The 18543-nt window shown below is 52.3% G+C and overlaps 6 protein-coding genes across 6 annotated transcripts; 3 read left to right on the top strand and 3 right to left on the bottom strand.

Moving 5' to 3' along the window:
* Window positions 1-761: 761 nt before the first annotated feature.
* On the top strand, window positions 762-2636 carry PHACADRAFT_186572 (uncharacterized protein). Its single transcript, XM_007398706.1, has 11 exons — window positions 762-1034; window positions 1087-1139; window positions 1195-1211; window positions 1269-1334; window positions 1388-1524; window positions 1575-1740; window positions 1799-1941; window positions 1994-2047; window positions 2121-2148; window positions 2191-2396; window positions 2421-2636. Exons 1-11 carry the CDS (start codon window positions 959-961, stop codon window positions 2501-2503), a joined length of 1029 nt encoding a protein of 342 aa, XP_007398768.1. The 5' UTR covers window positions 762-958; the 3' UTR covers window positions 2504-2636.
* Window positions 2637-4465: 1829 nt separating this feature from the next.
* On the top strand, window positions 4466-4815 carry PHACADRAFT_260795 (uncharacterized protein). Its single transcript, XM_007398707.1, has one exon. It carries the CDS (start codon window positions 4626-4628, stop codon window positions 4806-4808), a length of 183 nt encoding a protein of 60 aa, XP_007398769.1. The 5' UTR covers window positions 4466-4625; the 3' UTR covers window positions 4809-4815.
* Window positions 4816-5579: 764 nt separating this feature from the next.
* PHACADRAFT_260796 (uncharacterized protein) lies at window positions 5580-7621 on the bottom strand. Its single transcript, XM_007398708.1, has 8 exons — window positions 7397-7621; window positions 7296-7335; window positions 7012-7234; window positions 6836-6952; window positions 6678-6781; window positions 6305-6617; window positions 6077-6245; window positions 5580-6016 (listed from the first exon to the last, which is right to left on the bottom strand). Exons 1-8 carry the CDS (start codon window positions 7611-7613, stop codon window positions 5688-5690), a joined length of 1512 nt encoding a protein of 503 aa, XP_007398770.1. The 5' UTR covers window positions 7614-7621; the 3' UTR covers window positions 5580-5687.
* A 2138-nt stretch (window positions 7622-9759) lies between these two features.
* On the top strand, window positions 9760-12786 carry PHACADRAFT_30944 (uncharacterized protein; the record flags this gene model as incomplete). Its single annotated transcript, XM_007398475.1, has 14 exons — window positions 9760-10260; window positions 10312-10409; window positions 10470-10972; window positions 11042-11153; window positions 11215-11233; window positions 11286-11364; window positions 11421-11631; window positions 11687-11852; window positions 11905-12054; window positions 12102-12204; window positions 12260-12296; window positions 12354-12477; window positions 12503-12628; window positions 12676-12786. 14 exons carry the CDS (start codon window positions 9760-9762, stop codon window positions 12784-12786), a joined length of 2340 nt encoding a protein of 779 aa, XP_007398537.1.
* PHACADRAFT_211679 (uncharacterized protein) lies at window positions 12661-17137 on the bottom strand. The gene is made up of 6 exons (XM_007398709.1): window positions 15661-17137; window positions 15319-15597; window positions 14339-15265; window positions 14091-14279; window positions 13836-14033; window positions 12661-13783 (listed from the first exon to the last, which is right to left on the bottom strand). Exons 1-6 carry the CDS (start codon window positions 15749-15751, stop codon window positions 13374-13376), a joined length of 2094 nt encoding a protein of 697 aa, XP_007398771.1. The 5' UTR covers window positions 15752-17137; the 3' UTR covers window positions 12661-13373.
* A 784-nt stretch (window positions 17138-17921) lies between these two features.
* Window positions 17922-18211, bottom strand: PHACADRAFT_260803 (uncharacterized protein; the record flags this gene model as incomplete). The annotated part of the gene is made up of 1 exon (XM_007398710.1): window positions 17922-18211. The coding sequence occupies exon 1, from the start codon at window positions 18128-18130 to the stop codon at window positions 17924-17926; it is 207 nt and encodes a 68-aa protein (XP_007398772.1). The 5' UTR covers window positions 18131-18211.
* Between the last annotated feature and the right edge of the window lie 332 nt (window positions 18212-18543).

Raw genomic sequence — 18543 nt, forward strand, 5'->3', positions numbered from 1 at the left:
ACATAACCCAGAATAATGGCGGTGGTCATGATGGCACAGGGTGGTATGCGCAGTTTCTTGAGAAGATCCTAACCAGAACTGGTGAGTCAGAAAAGGACCAATTTTTCCTCAGTTGTGCGCTGAGGGCAGAAACTGGTGCAAAACCGACCAAAAGAGCTTAAACTACGTGAAAATCGGCGAAAATTGAAGTTTAGCCTCCAATGTTTCTTAGGGAAGAAACTGCTTACTATCCAGTGCATGGCTATATTGAGCGAAAGCAATTTGGCGCTCAATTGAGATAGTATCCCGGCATCAGCCGTGCCACAAAGATGGGCGCTCCAATGCTGTTGAATTTTTCGCCGGTCTGACTTGTTGCGCACTGCCACATCCAGTTGACCTCGCATCTAGACAAACTATGGCAGTCCGTCATTCTGATTGGTGCACCTCTGGCATACACAATTTCTTAGTCATACATACATACACGTCTGAAGTCCCCCCCAGTTCCCCCGGTTGTCACTCTGGAAGTCCCGTGGCTGACTCAAATGTTCGCACAGCACCGTTCCATGCGCATACCGGAATTCCTCATGTCATTACAGCGACACGGAGGTTACGTCTGTAATCGGAGGAAGAGCCTCTACCTGGCATTTTATAGCCATTAAAGGTCTTGCCATCGAGCTGCTTACCGACAAGCACGGGACGCCGTTCCATCTTCATCAAGCATCTGTCGGCTTTGCCACTCAGAGATCTCCATCTCATCGTGAACGAAGGGTATGAACTGGCATTCAGGAAAGCATCATGTGTTGAACAACGCTCAAGAAGCTCGGAATCACCGCATGGAGTTTGGTTCCTGCGACGTCTGTGAGACCCTTCGCTTTACGGATAAACCACGTACGAGAACGTATAAACTGCGCGCGCTCTGCTGGAAGATGCTTCCTTTCCCTTGTGATCCCCCTTCTGCCTACTCCCTCTCGTTGCTATCATGCTGTACGAAGGCTACACTGACCAGTCTCGTAACGCCATACTGACGCAAACCAGGTCAGTTAGCTACAGTGAAGGTGAGTCTGGAGATTTTTCGTATCGAATGCGACGGGCTCACTGTTGCACTAGTGGCTTCGATAACACTCTTGACGTGGGATACCATTGTCACATTCTCTGAAGAGGTGTGTACTGCAAGTTCCCTCCTCGCCGCGATGGCGCTATTGACTTGAAATACAGGTTGAGTTGATATGGGAGTAAGCAAGATTAACCATATTTAAACTATCTTGATCTTAGTTTCCAACGATTGACAGAAAAAATTGGACGCCTGCCAAGGGCATGTATCTCGTTGCAAGATACTTGCCGTGGGTTTTTCAGCTGTGAGAAGAGTCTTCTTATTTCTCTGCTTGACAATATCCTGATTCAGAAACAGGGCTCTGTTGCCCTTGAATATTGGTGGTTCAACCGGCCTGCGGTTCTCAATCATTGAATGCAAACGGTGGATGACGGTCCAAGCAGTCATCTTGCAGCTCATCATCACCAGTGTAGACGCCATTCTCATAACGCGTGGTACGTATCATTTCTGCAGTCTATAGATAAAATCAACTAACGGCCTTCAGTGTATGCACTCTACAACAGGAGTCGCGCCCTTCTGGGCGTGCTTTCCGCTCTGTTCCTTGCTGAGCTGTTCGGTCTTTCATACATCCTCGCGGTCGTCACACCTAAGCTCACCTTTAACGACGAATGCTTTGTGACCTCGAGCCCTTCGCTCTTTGTAGTATACTGGTACGTTTATGTCGCCTCACCTTTGGAGAATCCACATCTCAGACTGCGTCGTTAATAGGATTGTTTCGCTTGCTTTCGAGACTATACTCTTCGTATTAACCTTGGTCAAGTTCGGCTGCGCAGTCAAACAAGGGTGGGGAAGAAGACCGGTGATGAGGGACTTCGTCACGGATGGCACATGGGCGTATACTCTGATCTTCGGTGTGTATTTGTACTTGGCGGCGAACGAGCAGTTGATTGACGTGTCTATTAGTTACCATGCTTGTCAATGCGATGCTCTACAAGTTCAATACAACGCCCCTTGCTGGTATCTGTTACACGCAAGTCCTCCGATTGGCATAGTAGCCTATCTGAAATTGGCTGACACTATGACTTTGCAGGTGGCTGCTCTCCGTTCTCTCCTTTGCAGTAAGTCGTAGCACGCTCACCTCCGTTTCCTGCACATTGAAGAGTCTACCAGGGGTCCCGTGTCATTCTCAACCCACGCCGACGAAATATCAGCAGAGTATCAATAACAAGCTCCGAACCCATTACCATCCCGCTTTCACCTTTGACGCCTCTGACCCCACACATCTGGGTCTCGCCGTACTCGCCTACATCCCCAGATTTGCCCTCCCCCTTCAAAGATAAAGACAACTTCGGCAACGGAATATTCGGTACGTCTTGGAACTGCTTGGCAGAGTGTCATGTCATGGCTGATTATCGTACAGAGCAGGCACTCGTTCATTCCTATGTGTCGTCCGATTGCGGGGCCGCTCTATAGAGACAGCACCCAGATGGAGACAGATATCAGAATTAACGTGTAAAATGATCATGCGTGCGGAGCAACCTCGCTTCGCTGTCTCTCATCTTATCGCCCTGGTAGCGATGTAGCACGGCAACGGTGAATTGTTGCGAGATCGCGGTCCAGCTTTGAATATGAATATAGGATGATACTGCTGTTGATGCTGATTGTGTCTAGGATAGATGAGGCGAAAGCACTGCATCCGGGGGCTGCTGGGTAAGCAACTCGGATACAAGACTGATTCGTGCTCGGCTGTGCCACGAATTTGGGCGCTGCAGCTGCGGTCTCAGACTAGGGTTCAGTTTCTTGCTTCAACTCATCTTTGATGGTGTACGTCAATACCTTCGAACCTGACTAGAACTTTCTACTCCATTATCTACTTGTTAAACTCTCTAGTACCCTATAGCTAGTGTGGCGCATTGAACAAGTCCGAGTCTACGATTGCAGGCGCTCATTACGACACAGCGCGTTTTCGTGACATATGCCAATGAATCGGAGTCTCTCATACGATACGGAATTTATTTATTGCCACCATTTGTTCATGTTATCCACAGCTGAAACGAGCTACTTGCAAGTACCAATGACATATATCTTCGTTATAGGTGGCTATCCTCCGTTCTCTCCTTCAATTTGCAGTGAGCGATAAATTATCTCTCAGCCTCCTGCGTACTAAGGTGGCCGACCGGGATCACGTCTCAGCCTCATCCCATATCAACGGATCCCCGTGAGATGTTCAGCGCAAGTGTCTAGCTTGTTATCCCCGGATACTTTCAGCGCCGACATCGCGAAGCGCATACTTGGCTAACAACGTCACGGTGCTCAGACCCGTCTTCTCCTCTTAAATGAGTTATCTAAGAAGCTTAGCACACCAGAGGGCCCTTCATAAATTGATTTAAATGCTATGGTGTCATGCAATAGTCCCGGTAGTTTTCCACTATCGACAGCTCGTACTAGAAGTCGAGCATTTTATTTTTAGTACCTTCGTGTAACCGCACGAAGTTCAAGTTGGGCGCTCTGAAACTTGATGCCAACCTTCACGCGTTCACGAAGTACACTGAGACCTCCACGCCGAACCGGAAGTCAGTCATCGTCCTGGTTCGACTGGACATGCTCTTCGCGGTCCCAGTACAGCGTGTACTAGAAGAAGGCTGTGATGACGAGCACGGCTCGCCAAGTCCCTGACATCGATACTCTTGTGGCCTGAGCTGCTCACCGTAGAATGGACTCTCTATAGCATCTTCGTGGTGCATGCACAGCAGTCTTTCATATGGGCCGAGTCAACGAGGCTAGTGCCGCCCTCACGGCCGTTTGCCACACGCCGTCGAGGCTTCCGATGGCGCGGAACACCAATTCTTCACGACATGGAGCTTGATGCTTCGGAGCACTGTCCACTGGATGGAAGCCATTTGGCTGATAGTGCATGGTGGTCTGAAAATGCGGTAGGGAGCATTAATGTACAAGAAGTTGAGCGTGCTTGAGTTTTTCCCGGAAACTTCGCTAACTCTCTATCTTCCCTTGCTACGAGGCACGCAGGTTCCTGTCCCAAACAGGCTCTCGCCCATCTTCTGGGTGATACCAGAGCGACTAGTTACACTGAAGGTGAGAAACACGATTACAGTTACGCACTTGACTGGACTGACTGCTGTTACAGTTGCTTCGGTGACGCTGTTGACGTGGGATATCACTGTCACCTTGCGCGATGAGGCGTGTACTTTGAGTTACTACTTGATCGCGACAGCTAGCAATGGAATGCGCGGGTTGAGTTTGTATGACAGGAGGCATCGTTGCTCACAATTCTCGCAATAAACCTTCGACATACATCGCCAGAAAGCGCCGGACGCCTGCTAAGTGTACCTCGTCGCAAGATATCTACCATGGGTCTTCCAGCTGTGAGCCGACCCTACATACTTCATCCTGTCTATCATCCTAACGCATATTTAGGGCTCTGTTTCCCTTAACTGTAGGCGGCTCAACCGGCTTACGATTCTCAGTGATAGAGGTAATCCAAGCAGTCCTCTTGCAGCTTATTATCACCAGCATAGATGTTATTCTCATGCTGCGTGGTACACACCCCCTAGTGTGGCGGCATTAGAGATTGATTATGTTGCCTCCAGTGTACATCCCATGTAGCAAGGATCGTACATTACTCGCCGTACTATCCGTTCTGTTCGTCGCCGAGCTGTCGGGGCTTTCGTGCATCTACGCCACTGTCATATTCAACTTCAGCCTCGACGACAAGTATTTTATGACTTCCGCCTCTCTATTCTTTATAGCGTATTGGTAAGCTCAGCTCCGCCGTGTTCGAGTATAACATGTCTCAAGCCGGATTTCTCCACAGGATCATTTAGTTCACTTTTGAGACCACTCTGCTCGTATCAACCTTGGCGAAAATTGTGCTCGTAGTCAACCGGGGATGGGGAAAGAGACTGACAACGACAAACTTTGTCATGGATGGTGTATGGGGATACATCCTGATCTTTGGTACGTGCCCGGCCCGCCAAGGGACGCATCAAACCAAATATTGAATTCATAAGTCTCACTCTTCGCTAACACCATGCTATTCAAGTTCTTTAGGTCGTCTATGGCTGGCATTTGTTACACGTAAGTCCCTTGTCAGTGGTCGCGCTAGGAATAGCCTACATGTCTTCCTCGTAGATGGCTGATTTCTGCTCTCTCCTTTGCGGTGAGTGACGAAACTCTCCATCTGAGCCTCCTGGGTACTGAAGGGGCTATCAGGGACCACGCCTCTTCTTATTCCGTGTCAACGGAGTGCTTGTGAAGTAACAAGTACCCAGCTCGTCAGCGTCACATTTCTGTCGCTGAACCCTCTGACAGCTGAAACGAAGTTTTCAACCTACTTGTCTCTGTCCTTGTCTCCATCCCCTCCTCTAGAATGAGATATTTAGACTGGAAGTGTAGGCTTAGCAGCTCTTCAGAAGTATTATTGTACCGGCAGCTACTGTGTCACCTATGTAATCCAACCACGAACCATAGCTGGATTATGTTCCTCTTACTTCTCGTATGGTACATCTACACGTCCGAACATCGACGAAATCCACCAAATTTGAGTGCTTCTGCGGGGTGCAATGTGTGGAATATTCATACATAGAGCAAGTAGACTAGTACTACAACGAATAGATGCAACGTTCAGAGATAAGACGCCTTATGACTCATCGTCCGTCTTCGCCTTCTTTGCACTAGTGATAGTGGGGACGCCCTGCCCCCTCGTGCCGACGAAGGCGCCGCCATCGGGCTCAATTGTGCGTTTCCGCTTGTCGCCCGCCTGCTCATCACCTGCCGCAGGGTTCGCTTCGCCTGCGTTCTTCCCCTCGCGCTTTTCACGACCGCGACCACCACCACGGCCCCCGCGCCCCCCGCGCGCGCCACCGCGTCCTCGGCCCCTACTGCCGCGATCGTCTCGCTGAGAGAAGTGCAGCGCGCGCTTTGCGGCGGCCGAGGCGCGCTCGATCTGGAAGGCCTTCTCTGTCTCCTCTAATGATAGACGGAGTGATCAGGTGGTGTGACATGGTGGGCAGATGATAAAGGGCGTACCGTCCAGGAACGCCCATGTAACAGGTTTCGAGCCCAGGGTGCCAATCTTCTCCTTGATGTAGGTGACGTCCTCCTCGGTCAGCGCCTTGTCGAAGGCGACGTACCCCCAGCTGTCGCCCTTGTTGTACTGGACGAAGGGCACGCGGGTGAACCGCTCCTTGAGTGGACCCTGAGCGCGTCTGCTAGTCAGCACTGTGCTTCAGGGGCTGGACGAGGCCACGCTCGCACCTTGACTTCGTCGAAGCTGACATTGCCCTCGACGCCCTCGAACTTGAAGGTCGCGCCCTTGACGAACGGGACGTCTTCCGTCTTGACCGTGCCGCCGTCCTCCTCGTAGACGCGGATGCGCTGGCCGAGGAAGTCGAGCCAGACCTCAGGCTTCGCCTTAGCCTTGCCGCCCTTCTTGTCGTCGGCGATCTTCGACATCTCCTTGAAGGCATTGAAGCCCTTCCTGCCCGCGCCGGTCATGGACTCCTTGCGGAGGCTCGCCGCCTTGCCAGTCAGGCCTTTCTCCTTGATCTTCATTTCGCAGTACGCCTCCCTAAACGGCGAGGAATGATCAGCGCATCGCGTAACAGGCGGTTCGGAATGTCAGCCACACTTTGACATGATGAGCAGTTCCTGGCCGTCCCATGCGGGCTTAGGATCTGCGTTCAGGAACTTCTCCACAGAGGACATGTCGTCGAACTCGACAAAAATGGAGCCCTGGACAGCAATTAATCAGACGTGGCGAGTAATAGCAGGGTGAAAGCGACGAGCCTTAAAGCGCTTGGTGTTCTCTTCGCGCCTCATGCGGACAGCGTTGGTACGACCATACTGGTTGAAGAACGCTTCGAGCTTTTGTTGCAGGCCTGGAACCTCTTCTCCAAAACCTTTCTGCAATAAAACGACATATTTGAGTACAGACAGAGGTGTGCAGGACCAGCGTGACTCACGGCATAGATGCTCCTCTCAAACTGACCCTTAGGCTCGGTAACTTCTGTTCGCCGACGAACCTTGGTATTGGTTTCATCTACCTCCAGAGCAGTGCTGCTCTTCAGTGCATTGACAAGCCAATCAGTTCCAAGCGGCACAAATTCCCGCATACGCTTGAATGACGCTACGGTTGCGATCGGCACCCAGTGCTCCGGGTTGGCGGTGTGGAGGGTCCACATGAACCTGGACAGCAATTGACATCAGCGTCAGAGGTATACTAGCGCACGGGATGTGGCAACCGTACTTGTCATATGGGAGGTTGGCATCGGCAAAGTAAAATTCGACTGTAGCAGGGCAGATTGTCGTGAAACGGTTGCTTTGAATCTGATAGACAGCTGGACCTACTTTGGCGGACCGCCCGCAGAGCCTTGTCCTTCTCATCTTCATCCAACGTAGTCGCGTCACTCGCGGCGCCAGCGGCTGAAGTGGTAGCTTCAATCGCAGGTTCTTGAGTGACTAGATCAGCGTCAGACGCAGAAGTCGTAGTGTTCGCTGTCTCTGGCTTGTCCTCCCCAGCCTTGAGCTCGGCCAGTCTCTCCGACGATGCGGATACAGTGGCCATTTTGCGAGGGTAATTTTGGAAGGGCTTTTAGGACGTGCCTTTTTTGGCGGTGTGGGATGGTGGAAGACGGTCTTCACGCACAGCGGAGTCAGCTCGCAGAGCAAAAATGGATCAATTGCGGCGGATCTTATCTGTAAAAATCCATATATGGAGGGATACCGACGCGATCAATATCCTTCCTATTTGAGCTATAATAGCTCCACAACGCCCGGGGACGATCGGTATCGGAGGCTTCTCATACGACGACGATGAGAATCTTGCATGTAGTGCTCTTTCGAAAGTCAACGTCCGACAATGACCGGCCACTGAAAAAGTCTGCATGGTTGTCCGTCGGACTTAACGCCTTCTCGTCTCGTTCTCGAAACGTAAGTACAGTATACTCTCCCAAACAGCTACCGAAGCTTACATGTGCTCACGGTGATATCATCCCCTCTGCGAGCTCAGGAAATTAAATTTCGAACACCTATCGTTCAGCCACACTTCCGGTCATCTTTGTGATGACCATGAAGCACACCCATACGCCTTATGACATCCGTTGTACCATCGGATATCCATGTATCCTGTGTGGCTGTGCGAGCCGCGGGCGTGGTTCCAGGTACCCCGCAGGATGCATCGAAATTGCTGTGCAAGACTAGGCTGGATTGGCGTGTACGGTGTTAGCCACCAGCCGGCACTGCTCTCCCTCGTGGCTTGTCGCAAAGGGTACAATTTCGGGGGTATAATAAAACCCGATTCATTATATTCTTGCAGGGCTTGAGTACTGAGTACCCGAAAGGTATGGTATACCCGCTGATTTTGATGTCGCCCGAAGGACCCTTTCCCGACCTTGAAGTGCGTCGGCTAGTCATCCGATACCCTGTATGCCACTCGATGTCAACATCACCACTAATTTGGCGCGTATTACAAAGTAGCAGATGGTTCCTGTGCGGTATCGCCCGCTAGCCATCCGAGAAGGGCTTCTAATACCGGACACGCTGAACATTCGGGATAACTCCGCGACAGCGCGGGGCTCCCTTTCTCTCAGAAGGTGGCTGAAGTAAATTGCTTGCGTCTGTGTGAGTGCGCAAGAAAAAGTTACGTAGTCCTGTGCCAACAACTGTAATCCTGTGCTGACACAAGCATCTACGCTTCTTGCGCCGTGCATGCACCGTGACTTTTTCTTGCAGAGGCCATCAATTCGATGATGATCTTGAGTTCCGCTCTGCACACAGTGCCGACAGCCACAGCTCCTTCGAGCCGCTCAACTACCGGTGCTCCGACCGATCACTATGCGCGAAGCAGATATTGACATTCCTGCGACGCTTATCGTGGGACACAACACCTGAAAGGGCAAGTACGCCTCCGGTGAGGGGCAGCCTCGCGGCCGACACGTTAGACTGGATTTCTAAAGCACAACGTCTCAGTGCGCTTTTCTTCACACGAATGACATCCACAATTTTCCACGTCAGAGCACGCCCTTGTCTGCGGCCCAGTGTTGTCCCTCCACAATGTTAGAACTTGCGGTGTGGCCAAGCGCGGACGACGCAGAGTATGTGCGGACTGTGTCTTCCGGTTGCTGGGAAATTTTCATCACCAGCGACATGTCTAGACCACGCTGGCGCTGCCATGACTGTGTCCGATCTGCCGACGCGAGGCGATGGTACGGCAAAGCTTCGCAGCAGGCGAACTTTATTGTCTGCATGCAAGCAGGGTTGCAGTTGATCGCAAGTGAGTTCTAGTCATCCGCGTCCATTACGGAAGAATCTCACATGACCCGGCGGACCTGCTGCGATTGGAAGATCGACGTCGTCCGACAATCTCAGGTCGATTTCATTACGGAGACATTGAATCTCCACGTCCCACGTATGGTCTCATATCTTCCTTGTACTATCGGCATATTCACACATGCCCTCGCTAACTTCCAGTCTTGTCGCATTGCCCGTGCCGTTCAGGTCCCTGTCGGGCTCTCGACCTGGTCGTCGGAATAGTAAGTTTGCTCGGGCTTATAAACGAGTCCCATTCGATCGACTGGTCTGCACTGCGCCTCGTCCACTCGGGAGATATCACTCCTCTTCTCCCTTTTCCCGGCCGACGTTCCTTGATCGAGCCAGTGTGCTCCCGCACCACTCCCGACATACGACAACAGAATTGCGGAGCAAGTTCGACTATGCCTGCCAAACGCAATCATCCCCGTTCCTCACCTTCTACTTCCTCATCATCCCACGGCGGGGCTGCCATCTACGCTTCTGATCAATTTTTCGCGCCAGAGTATCCCCCTGCGGATATAAACTCCTGGAGGTCGGGTCTCAGTATGTCGCCTTTTTTCCTGGCCATGTTCTGTACCTCGTACTTACCGGCTGCCGCCATCATGACAGAACGCGAGACGTCCATGTTCTATCCACAAACGCCCGACGGACAGGGATCCCCGTCTAATTCCGGCTACTACTTCGATTCAAATCTTTATGCGTCCCCACATGTTACAGGCCAGTACGACTCGACCGCCCGCGTACCATCGCCGTTCAAAATATCGTCTTCGCCCTCAATGATGGGCGGTCCGTACCAGGATATGCCCAGTAGTACCTCAAAGAAGTCTCGCAAGGACTCGGGAAACTCCTACTCTGCTAGTAGTCGTCTCACAGGTGCCTGCACGCGATGCAAGCGACTCAAAGTAATAATTCCCTTCATAGATATCTTTGATCGACGTTTAATCACTCGATAGATGAAATGCAGCTTTGCGGACAACGATAATACATGCGCGAGATGTATCGTTGGCGGTCATGAGTGCGTCGTCCTCGGGCGGAAGCCTCGGTCACCAGGGTGTGTCAGCTATTTTTTTATGCCATCATGCTGCGTGGCTTGACTTACCATCTTCCATAGCATGCGTGACATCCTGCGCAAGCAGATCAGGGAGAAAGACGTCATGATCGACAACCTACTCGCCAAGCTCAACCCGGCGTCATCAACGGCCACCCCGCTGGCTATCAATCCTTCGAAGCTGACACTGACTCCGGAGCAGCGCACGCAGTACCGGGACATACTTATGTATTTGGACAAAGTCCAGGGATCGTCGAGAGTATCGAGCGAAGCAGCAAGACAGAAGATCGACTTGTCCGCCTTCGACGAGGAGTTCGAGGAGGACTCCGAATCAGAGGGCGTCAGCAGCGGTATGGAGGACGTTCAAGAGTCCACCCCATCGTTCCACCTGCACCCACTTCCCGCAAAGCGTGCACCAGCGGGAGTCCTCGCTGCCACCGCGCTCGAGAGCCGCTCACGCCTGTCGTCGCCTGTCTCTGGTCGGGACCCGACGAGCAGTGGCGAAAGCGATCCCCACGATGACCCGGCCGAAGGAGGAATTACCAGCTCTGCCTATTTCGAGCCTGGTACGTCCCGTGTCCATTTGCGGGGAAACACCAGCCTGGCTCACGATCGGGAACCCTGTGATTTATTAGGGCCATTTGCAAACCTCGATCTCAGGCGGCTCATCGTTGAGCGTCAGGCTGCGCCTGATATTATTCTCTCGGGGCTCGTTAACAATGATGATGTCAGCAACTTGTTTGAAATGTGAGTAGCCTTGGGGCATGGCGATGGAAATCCATGGATAAACTAAATATATCCTTTGCAGATTTTATCAGTGGATAAACGTCAGTCGAAAGGCCCTGCGTGTTGCTATCCCCGCTGATAAGATGCTTCTAGCCTGTCATACCTATATTTGATGAGAACATCCACACACCGGCAGCGGTGTTAGGTCGCTGTCCTTTCCTGTTCACCGTTGGTAGGCGCAGGTCTTTTTTGAGACGCTTGCGAGCTACTCACTATCTGTGACCGCAGTCTGCACTGTGGCCGCGCGGTACTACGATGAAAAGCCGGAGATCTACCCGATGGCGGTGCATATGACCAAGGCAGCCGCCGCGAACGCCTTCCTTGACGGGTGCAAGACGTTGGAAATGTGCCAGGCGTTCGCCCTCATGGCTGCATACATGCCTCCAGCGAAACGCTGGGACGAAGATCGCCAATTTTTCTACAGCGCGCTTGCCTTCCGGTGAGTGGGTCTTTCCTGACATGACTAGCGCCTGCGTACTGACGATGCACCCCAGGCTGGCTCTCGACCTGGAGCTACACCGCGTGCCAGAGACGATGCCAGCTGATGAACGTGCCCAGCGTGAAGCACTGAATCGACTCCGCACGCATATCATCTGCTTCATTATCGACCGGTGTTTCTGCATCAACTTAGGCAAACCCTTCATGATCCCGGAGGATGAGGTAAGGACCCACGAAATTGGAGCCGCCGCAATACTCAAGTTGTCCATTGCAGCTCATCCGTAGCGCCGCTGCGAAGTTCCTGGGGCACAAGTTTTCCCAGGACGCCGATAATTATATGGTCTCCCTAGTGGAGCTCTTCCGCATTATGGGCCGATTTGCTGCGCTCGTAAACCCGGCCATGGACTCGAGAGCCGATCGCAACGTGAGAGCTTTATTGGGTAGTTCTCAGTAGACGCTAATCTGCAACAGGGCTTGGACTTGCCAAATGCCCATCGGGTGTTCTCGGACGAGCTGCGCTCATGGAACCAGGTTGCCACAGATCGATGTGCTCGAGAGCTATCTCCCACCGCCAGTAGGTCCATTTCACATAACGCCCTTTGCCTGTGCTGAGTGTATGGCTGCCATAGGTCGTGAAGATCGACTTAGAATGGGACTCATGATCTCGTCAGTACCTCTCTTGATTCACGAATATACCAGGCATTGCTGACATGAGTAATGTAGTGTATACGAATACTGTCGACTGGTCACGTTCTCGGTCGGCTTGCAAGAGATCTTGAAGCAAGGCAAACTGCAAGAAGATACGGTGTTCTTTGCCGGGGTAAGCTTTCTCCCCTATGATACTCTGGTACGTATACTCAGGCCTTCCGTAGTGTTTGCACGCCGCATCAGCAGTAGTGAACTGTGTCGTGGAACGCATTCTTCCCACCGGCTTTATTCGGTACTCGCCGGAGTACGTTTTCGCGCTGTCTGCCTTTGGTGCTGCTATACTCACAAAGGTAAGCCAAAACGCCCAAAGCTTCCGAAGCGAAACACTTACATTTAGCCAGTGCCTTCGCCCGGAGTTCTCATGCAAGCTCGACCAGCGCCAAGAGACTCGCGTTGTGGAGCTAATCAAGCGGCTGCTTCAGGCCATCGACACGACAAACGTGGGTGACGTGGACGAGTCAACCCCGCGACGCCGCTTCGCCCGCTTCCTGCAACAGCTGGTAGCGTCGCGGATCTGGGAACGGCGAAATAACAGCGGCACATGCGCGCAGCCAAGCACCGAGGCTGGCACTGGGTCTGGGCCATCCCAGCCCATCCCAGCCCTACTCACACCTGTGGGGACACAGGGACCCATGAGCTCCGCCCATGTCCAATTCAAGATGCCACAACTCGATCTGCCGACACACGACATGGGCTTCCCGTCGGTTTGGGATTCACAGACGATACATCCGGATCAGATGCAGTCGTTCTTTGCGTTCTCAGAAACGGAGCTCATGCCAACCTTTATGGCTTTCCCGGACCAGAGCTCGAGCTGGTTCATGTAAACCTTGTCTGCGCTCGACGTTGACAGTCTGTGTAGGACTGTTTGTAGCTCATTTGGGTGCAATTTCCTCCAGGACGTCGTGGTCTTAGCTTGTATTCATCTGGGTTTTGCGTTGGGCTCGTTTCTCAGCACGGCCACATCTTTTACTGATCATAGTACATGTAGCGTTGTCTATAATTTGTAGTCCTAAAATATCTCCACCATTCCCTATATTAGTCGCCTTGTACTCTTGCAAAGAGGGTCTTCGCCGCGTAATATACTGCCCGGGCCCCTTCAACACTGTCGAGAGCATGTCCGTCGTCCTTGAAACAAAACATCTCCACTTCCTTTCCCTTTGCCTTCAAGACATGGTAGTATTTCTTGCCCTGGTCTAACGACACTCGCTGGTCTTTCAGGCCGAGGTACACTTGCAGCGGCGTGCGCACGCGGTCTACGTAGAGGATGGGCGACATCGCAAAGGCGTCCTTATACACGTCCGGCGTCATGATCGAGTCAGGCCGGAATTCGACACCAATCTCTACGAAGTACCAGTCCGGAATATCCGTCGTGGACGTCTCGCCCAGGTTAATGACGGGACTGCGGATGGCGGCTGCCTTGAACGTGTCGGGAAATTGTCCGATAACTAGCATGAGCGCAGTTAGCTTTAATGAACGCGACGTATGGCAAAGACCCACGGTGTGCGACGATGAATCCACCGTGCGAGCCGCCGAAAGCGTACTGCTTGTCTTCCTCCGAAATGCCTTGTTTAATGAGATAGCGGACTGACTCCATGCAATCGTCAATGTCCAGTCTCCCACACTGCCCAAGCAAACTCCTGGTATACTTTTCCCCAAAGCCACTCCCTCCTGTGTAGTTTGGGAGAGCCACGGTGTCTAAAAGAGTATCCGTTGGTCTCATGCCGTAGCGTAACATGATAAGGACGGACTTACAGCCCTCAGCAGCGAAGCTGGAAAACCAAGGAGCAAATGCGGTTGTAATTCCAGAGTGCGGTCCGCCATGGGGTACCGTGATACATGGCCGAGACTTCTGCGTCTTGGATCGCACTACGATAGTCTCTACGGGGTAGCGCCCCGGGATCGCGTGGATCGATATGGCTAAGTCGTCCAGTCTTCGTCGCACTGTCAATCAGGCACATTAAATGCGGGAAATGTAGCACCGAGCAATCAACTAAACGTACAGTCGTCGCTCACACTTGGTGTGTAGAGCACCTTCCAAGACGCCTGAGCATTAGCGTCGACTTCGCCAAGGACTAGCTCCGGCGGTCGGGTTAGTGCGCTGCGGGCGCACACAACTCTGGATTTGCCATCGGTGCAGAGGACAGTCCAGCTCCATTGTTCCTCGGTCGCTGGCGTCAAATCGATGACGTTTCCGTTGGCCAATGAGATCAGCAGAACAGTAGTGCGGCTACGCCAGACCGACGAGACGACTAGAAAGGATTCCTTGGAAGGAGATTGGAGGAAGGGACATGCAGGAAATGACGCCGTATAGAGGCCGGGGAAAGCGTCAGGCTTGGGATCGTGCACAGTCTCTACTAGTGTGCGCGGCTCTAACTTGTCGAGGTCGAGTATGTCAACCTTGGAGCAGGTGTCATGTGGGCCACCGGCAGAGTTCGATGCGAATACAAGTTTGGTTTGTCCGCCGTAACGGAGAATGCGAGGGGAGCGACAGGCGAGCCCGGTGCTCGTCAGCTTCAAACCGGCGCATGCCAAAACTTCTTTTCCGGTGGAGTCGTTTGGCAGCGTGAGCTGCCATACACTGGCCGCACGATTTCGACAGTAGACGATGCCCAGTAAACGTCCATCCTCGGAGTATTCGTATCCTAGCGCAATGATCTTGTCATCTGATGCAAACACAGGATGAGCCAGCAGGACGCTCGGGCTATTGACTTCAGCGAAAGTCAGAGGCAAGACTGCGCGGCCAGCTTCGCGAGACCAATCACACAGGAAAATCGTGGGCCGCTTCTTGCCGCCATAGGTTTCGCCCAAGTCAGGTATGAAGCGGAACTTGGACAGTGGGTCGGCAGTATCGTTGTCTGGCTCCTTACCCTCGGCAACATAGACTAGCTTCGTCTCGGAGGGCGAGAATGATATCGAGGACGTGAATTCTAAAGTAACGTCAGTGCACCTCTTTAGCATTGTGGCGGAAAAAGACTATCACCATCCGTGTAAAACGTGCCGTGTTTGTCCGTTACGTTTTCGGCAGCGTGAAGCCTATCGTCGGCCCATACTTCCACATATCGCTTCTTATCTGCAGAGTCGTTCGTCTCTCGCAATACTGCAAGATATTTTCCGGAAGGCGAGACCAAGGATGCTACAACCTCTGATCCATCTGGAGATCCTGACACAAGTACCGTGTCGGTGCTCAGAACGAATGTCTTCACTGTCTTTCTGTTAGTCTTCAAGGCGTGGTCCTGCGTAGAAGTCGTTGTTCGGATAACTGTCGATGTACATAGTGAGTAAGTGCTGACGTTTTGGTCTCACGCCCGAAACCGTCACTCACCATTCGATCCCTGAAACTGGGCCGACTTGAACGAGGGAATCTCTGTCAACTCCCTGTAGACTCTACTTGGAAAGTCAGCGACCGAATTCATCGTGGCTCACGGCTTCCAGTTCCTCAGATGCGAAGATAGTCGACAACAGCCCTTACGGTTTCTGGGACGTCTCTTGTCTATCCCGCGCTTACGCTAGTGGTGACGGACCGCTTGTACAATCTCAGATGAAGCTTGAAGGTTCGCCTCGATATATGCGCCCAAGGAATGCCTGGGGAAAATGAGCCTACTATTGCGGACTCTGGGAATTAGAATTCACTTCAGACAGTGGGTCTACAAAAAGGCCGCGCTTCAGGGTTACATAAGTGTACGCCTCTTTCGTCTCAGCCCCCATGTCCTCCAGAACGAAGCGTCGCGCAGAGGACCCTACGAAGAATAGCAGGAAAAAGTGAGTGCACCCCGTCTGCCTGTTTCATGGTGGTGGCGATGCAAACCGGCTCGGCAATAGGGCGAAGCGCGAAGAGGAGTCCGAGGAGGAGTTCGAGGAGGAATCTGACGGCGGTATTGACGAAGGTGTGTTATGCGCTGCAAACGCCGGAAACTACGTCTCTAATAGATGCATGCGGTCCTCCAGATGAGCTGGCCGCTCTGCAAGAAGAGGCCACGGTCGTGACCACCGGACGCCGCACGCGTGGTATCCGCGTCGATTACACCAAGGTCGATGGTGGTTTCAAGTCTGATGATGACGACGACGACGACGACGAAGACAGCGCCCCTAAATCTAATAAATCTAAGAAGACCAAAACTACGGCATCATCGTCGAGTAAAAGCAAGGTTGCAGCAAAGCCCGAGTCGTCCAGCAAGAGGTCACAGCCCAAGGGCAACACCGCCAAGTCCACCAAGCGCATCGAGTCGGACGAGGAAGAAGACGAAGAGGTCGAACAGAAGGGCGGCGACGAGGACGAGGAAGAGCAAGATGAGGAGGACGAAGACGAAGATGAGTGAGGCTGGCTGTCGTCAAAAAAACTGGGAAGCACAGCACATAATCGATTGGACACGCACTCGACAGGCCAACTAACTGTCGGTTAGTTGGTATATATGTATACCTGTTAGTACCGGCTGTTCTCGCCTTTATACCACCAGTATGCTTTGTACAATACTTGTATGTTTGTATCATATCAGCGGCAACTGAGGTACCAGCCCTCGCAATCAATGATTATACAGCGTTTGCTACAGAGGCTTCAGTGATCTCTCCCTTTTTCTCTGGGATGTAGGAGTCCGAGTCCTGCTGATCTGGGAATGCTGGAATGCCTTCGATAGGAAGTACGAGGGCAGTAGCCGTCATCGATTCGGGAACCTCCTGCGTAATGCCAGGATGGGTTGTCCAGAGCCATGTTGGTTGGCGGACATTCGTGCCAATGGCAGACGATACGCCAGTCGTCTGTAGACCGGCTCGCCATATGATGAGACAGAAGACGATGCCCTATCATTCAGAAATGAGCGCATTCATCACAGGCAGCAAGCACACCCAGAGCCGCTTACAATTAGCGGAGGTACCTAGGTAGAAGGCGGTAAGTGGATGCTATTAACCATGAACCCGGTCAATAACGACTCACAGCATCCAACACGATAAATTGCGCATTGCTCTCTCGCGTGTAGAACGCCGTCAAGAGCAGAAGCTGAATGGTGCAACATCAGCTTGGGGAGTTTCACTCATATTTCATGGACATGCACGCACCGCGAAGCCATAGACCGCACCTGACTCTATGATGATTAACATCACAGGAGACAACGAGTACGCTTCATAGCATTGCTTTACAAGCCTATTCACCCGCCATATAGTGACCGCGATTAAGACTGCGAAACGCTTGCTTAGCATACACCTTGCATCCAACATCAAGCAACGTACTTGTGGCAAGGATATTCGTCGCTGCAGTGATTACATCGAAGGAAAGTATCCACGGAGCAATCTCCGAGTCGAAGATGGAACTCTGAGGCTTCGAAGAGTGAACAATCATGTATATGCTTCCGTACCTAATCACCTATCAGCTATGGCGGAAAGAGTTCCAAAGGAGCATACAGACCCAGAGACTACTTATTGATCAGTGTGAGTATAGATGGACAAGAGAACAGGACGCACCAGCACTCCCTATAACCATAAGACTTAGACAGAGCGTTACAAAGCATCGTTTGACAACTACATGACATCGATACCTTCCGGACGCAAGTACGCACTGAGTCCGCGTACACAGACTACGAGCGAAAACAGACAACTCACACGACTAAAGCATCAGAAATACACGTTTCTGTAATATATACAGCACTTTTGAGGACATGTGTCACACGCCTGATGTCGCTCAGATACGCGGCAGGACCGCCGGGAGCAGTGCGGTAGGTATAGAAGGCGAGGAGCGCGCGCACGAGGTCGGTCACGATGTGCATCGTCGCACACACGAAGAGCAGCACGGCGGTGACGACCATAGGAACGTTCAGGCGGCACGTATCGCGTCTGAAGATGAGGGTGTACAGGCACGCGAAGAACGTGACAAGAAAGATGCCTTTAGGGCCGAGGCGGTAAGTCAAGCGAGCGCAGGTAGGTGAAGGGTAACACACCGTAGAGTGTGCTTTCCACAAAGAGCGCAATGATCTCAGCCTCATCTATCAAAATCCCCATGGCTGCGGACGCTGCACCTGGCAAATGGTGTTGGGCCGCCGCCCCTCAAACTGTGAAAGAACGCCAGGAAGATGAGAAACGGGGGCCGGAGGAAGATCACATTTGTTCATCACACTCTTGAGTTTTTATGCCAACGACTCGGAGATACCGACTTTGCAACGACCGAGCTCGGCTACGTGCAGGATCGTTGATCGCAAGTTTCACATGTGGTAAGCGGCTC

This window comes from Phanerochaete carnosa, assembly GCF_000300595.1.
Source record: "Phanerochaete carnosa HHB-10118-sp unplaced genomic scaffold PHACAscaffold_8, whole genome shotgun sequence".
NCBI classification, from domain to species: domain Eukaryota; kingdom Fungi; phylum Basidiomycota; class Agaricomycetes; order Polyporales; family Phanerochaetaceae; genus Phanerochaete; species Phanerochaete carnosa.

Coding starts and splice junctions, on each gene's coding strand:
- PHACADRAFT_211679 (XM_007398709.1), bottom strand. CDS start 15,751: ATGAATTCGGTCGCTGACTTTCCAAGTAGAGTCTACAGGGAGTTGACA. Junction 15,266..15,318: donor CGGCACGTTTTACACGGATG/GTGATAGTCTTT, acceptor ACGTTACTTTAG/AATTCACGTCCTCGATATCA. Junction 14,280..14,338: donor ACCAAGTGTGAGCGACGACT/GTACGTTTAGTT, acceptor CCTGATTGACAG/TGCGACGAAGACTGGACGAC.
- PHACADRAFT_260796 (XM_007398708.1), bottom strand. CDS start 7,613: ATGGCCACTGTATCCGCATCGTCGGAGAGACTGGCCGAGCTCAAGGCT. Junction 7,235..7,295: donor GCCAACCTCCCATATGACAA/GTACGGTTGCCA, acceptor ATTGCTGTCCAG/GTTCATGTGGACCCTCCACA. Junction 6,017..6,076: donor TACATGGGCGTTCCTGGACG/GTACGCCCTTTA, acceptor GTCTATCATTAG/AGGAGACAGAGAAGGCCTTC.
- PHACADRAFT_186572 (XM_007398706.1), top strand. CDS start 959: ATGCTGTACGAAGGCTACACTGACCAGTCTCGTAACGCCATACTGACG. Junction 1,525..1,574: donor CGCCATTCTCATAACGCGTG/GTACGTATCATT, acceptor AACGGCCTTCAG/TGTATGCACTCTACAACAGG. Junction 1,942..1,993: donor GGCGTATACTCTGATCTTCG/GTGTGTATTTGT, acceptor CGTGTCTATTAG/TTACCATGCTTGTCAATGCG.
- PHACADRAFT_260795 (XM_007398707.1), top strand. CDS start 4,626: ATGTTGCCTCCAGTGTACATCCCATGTAGCAAGGATCGTACATTACTC.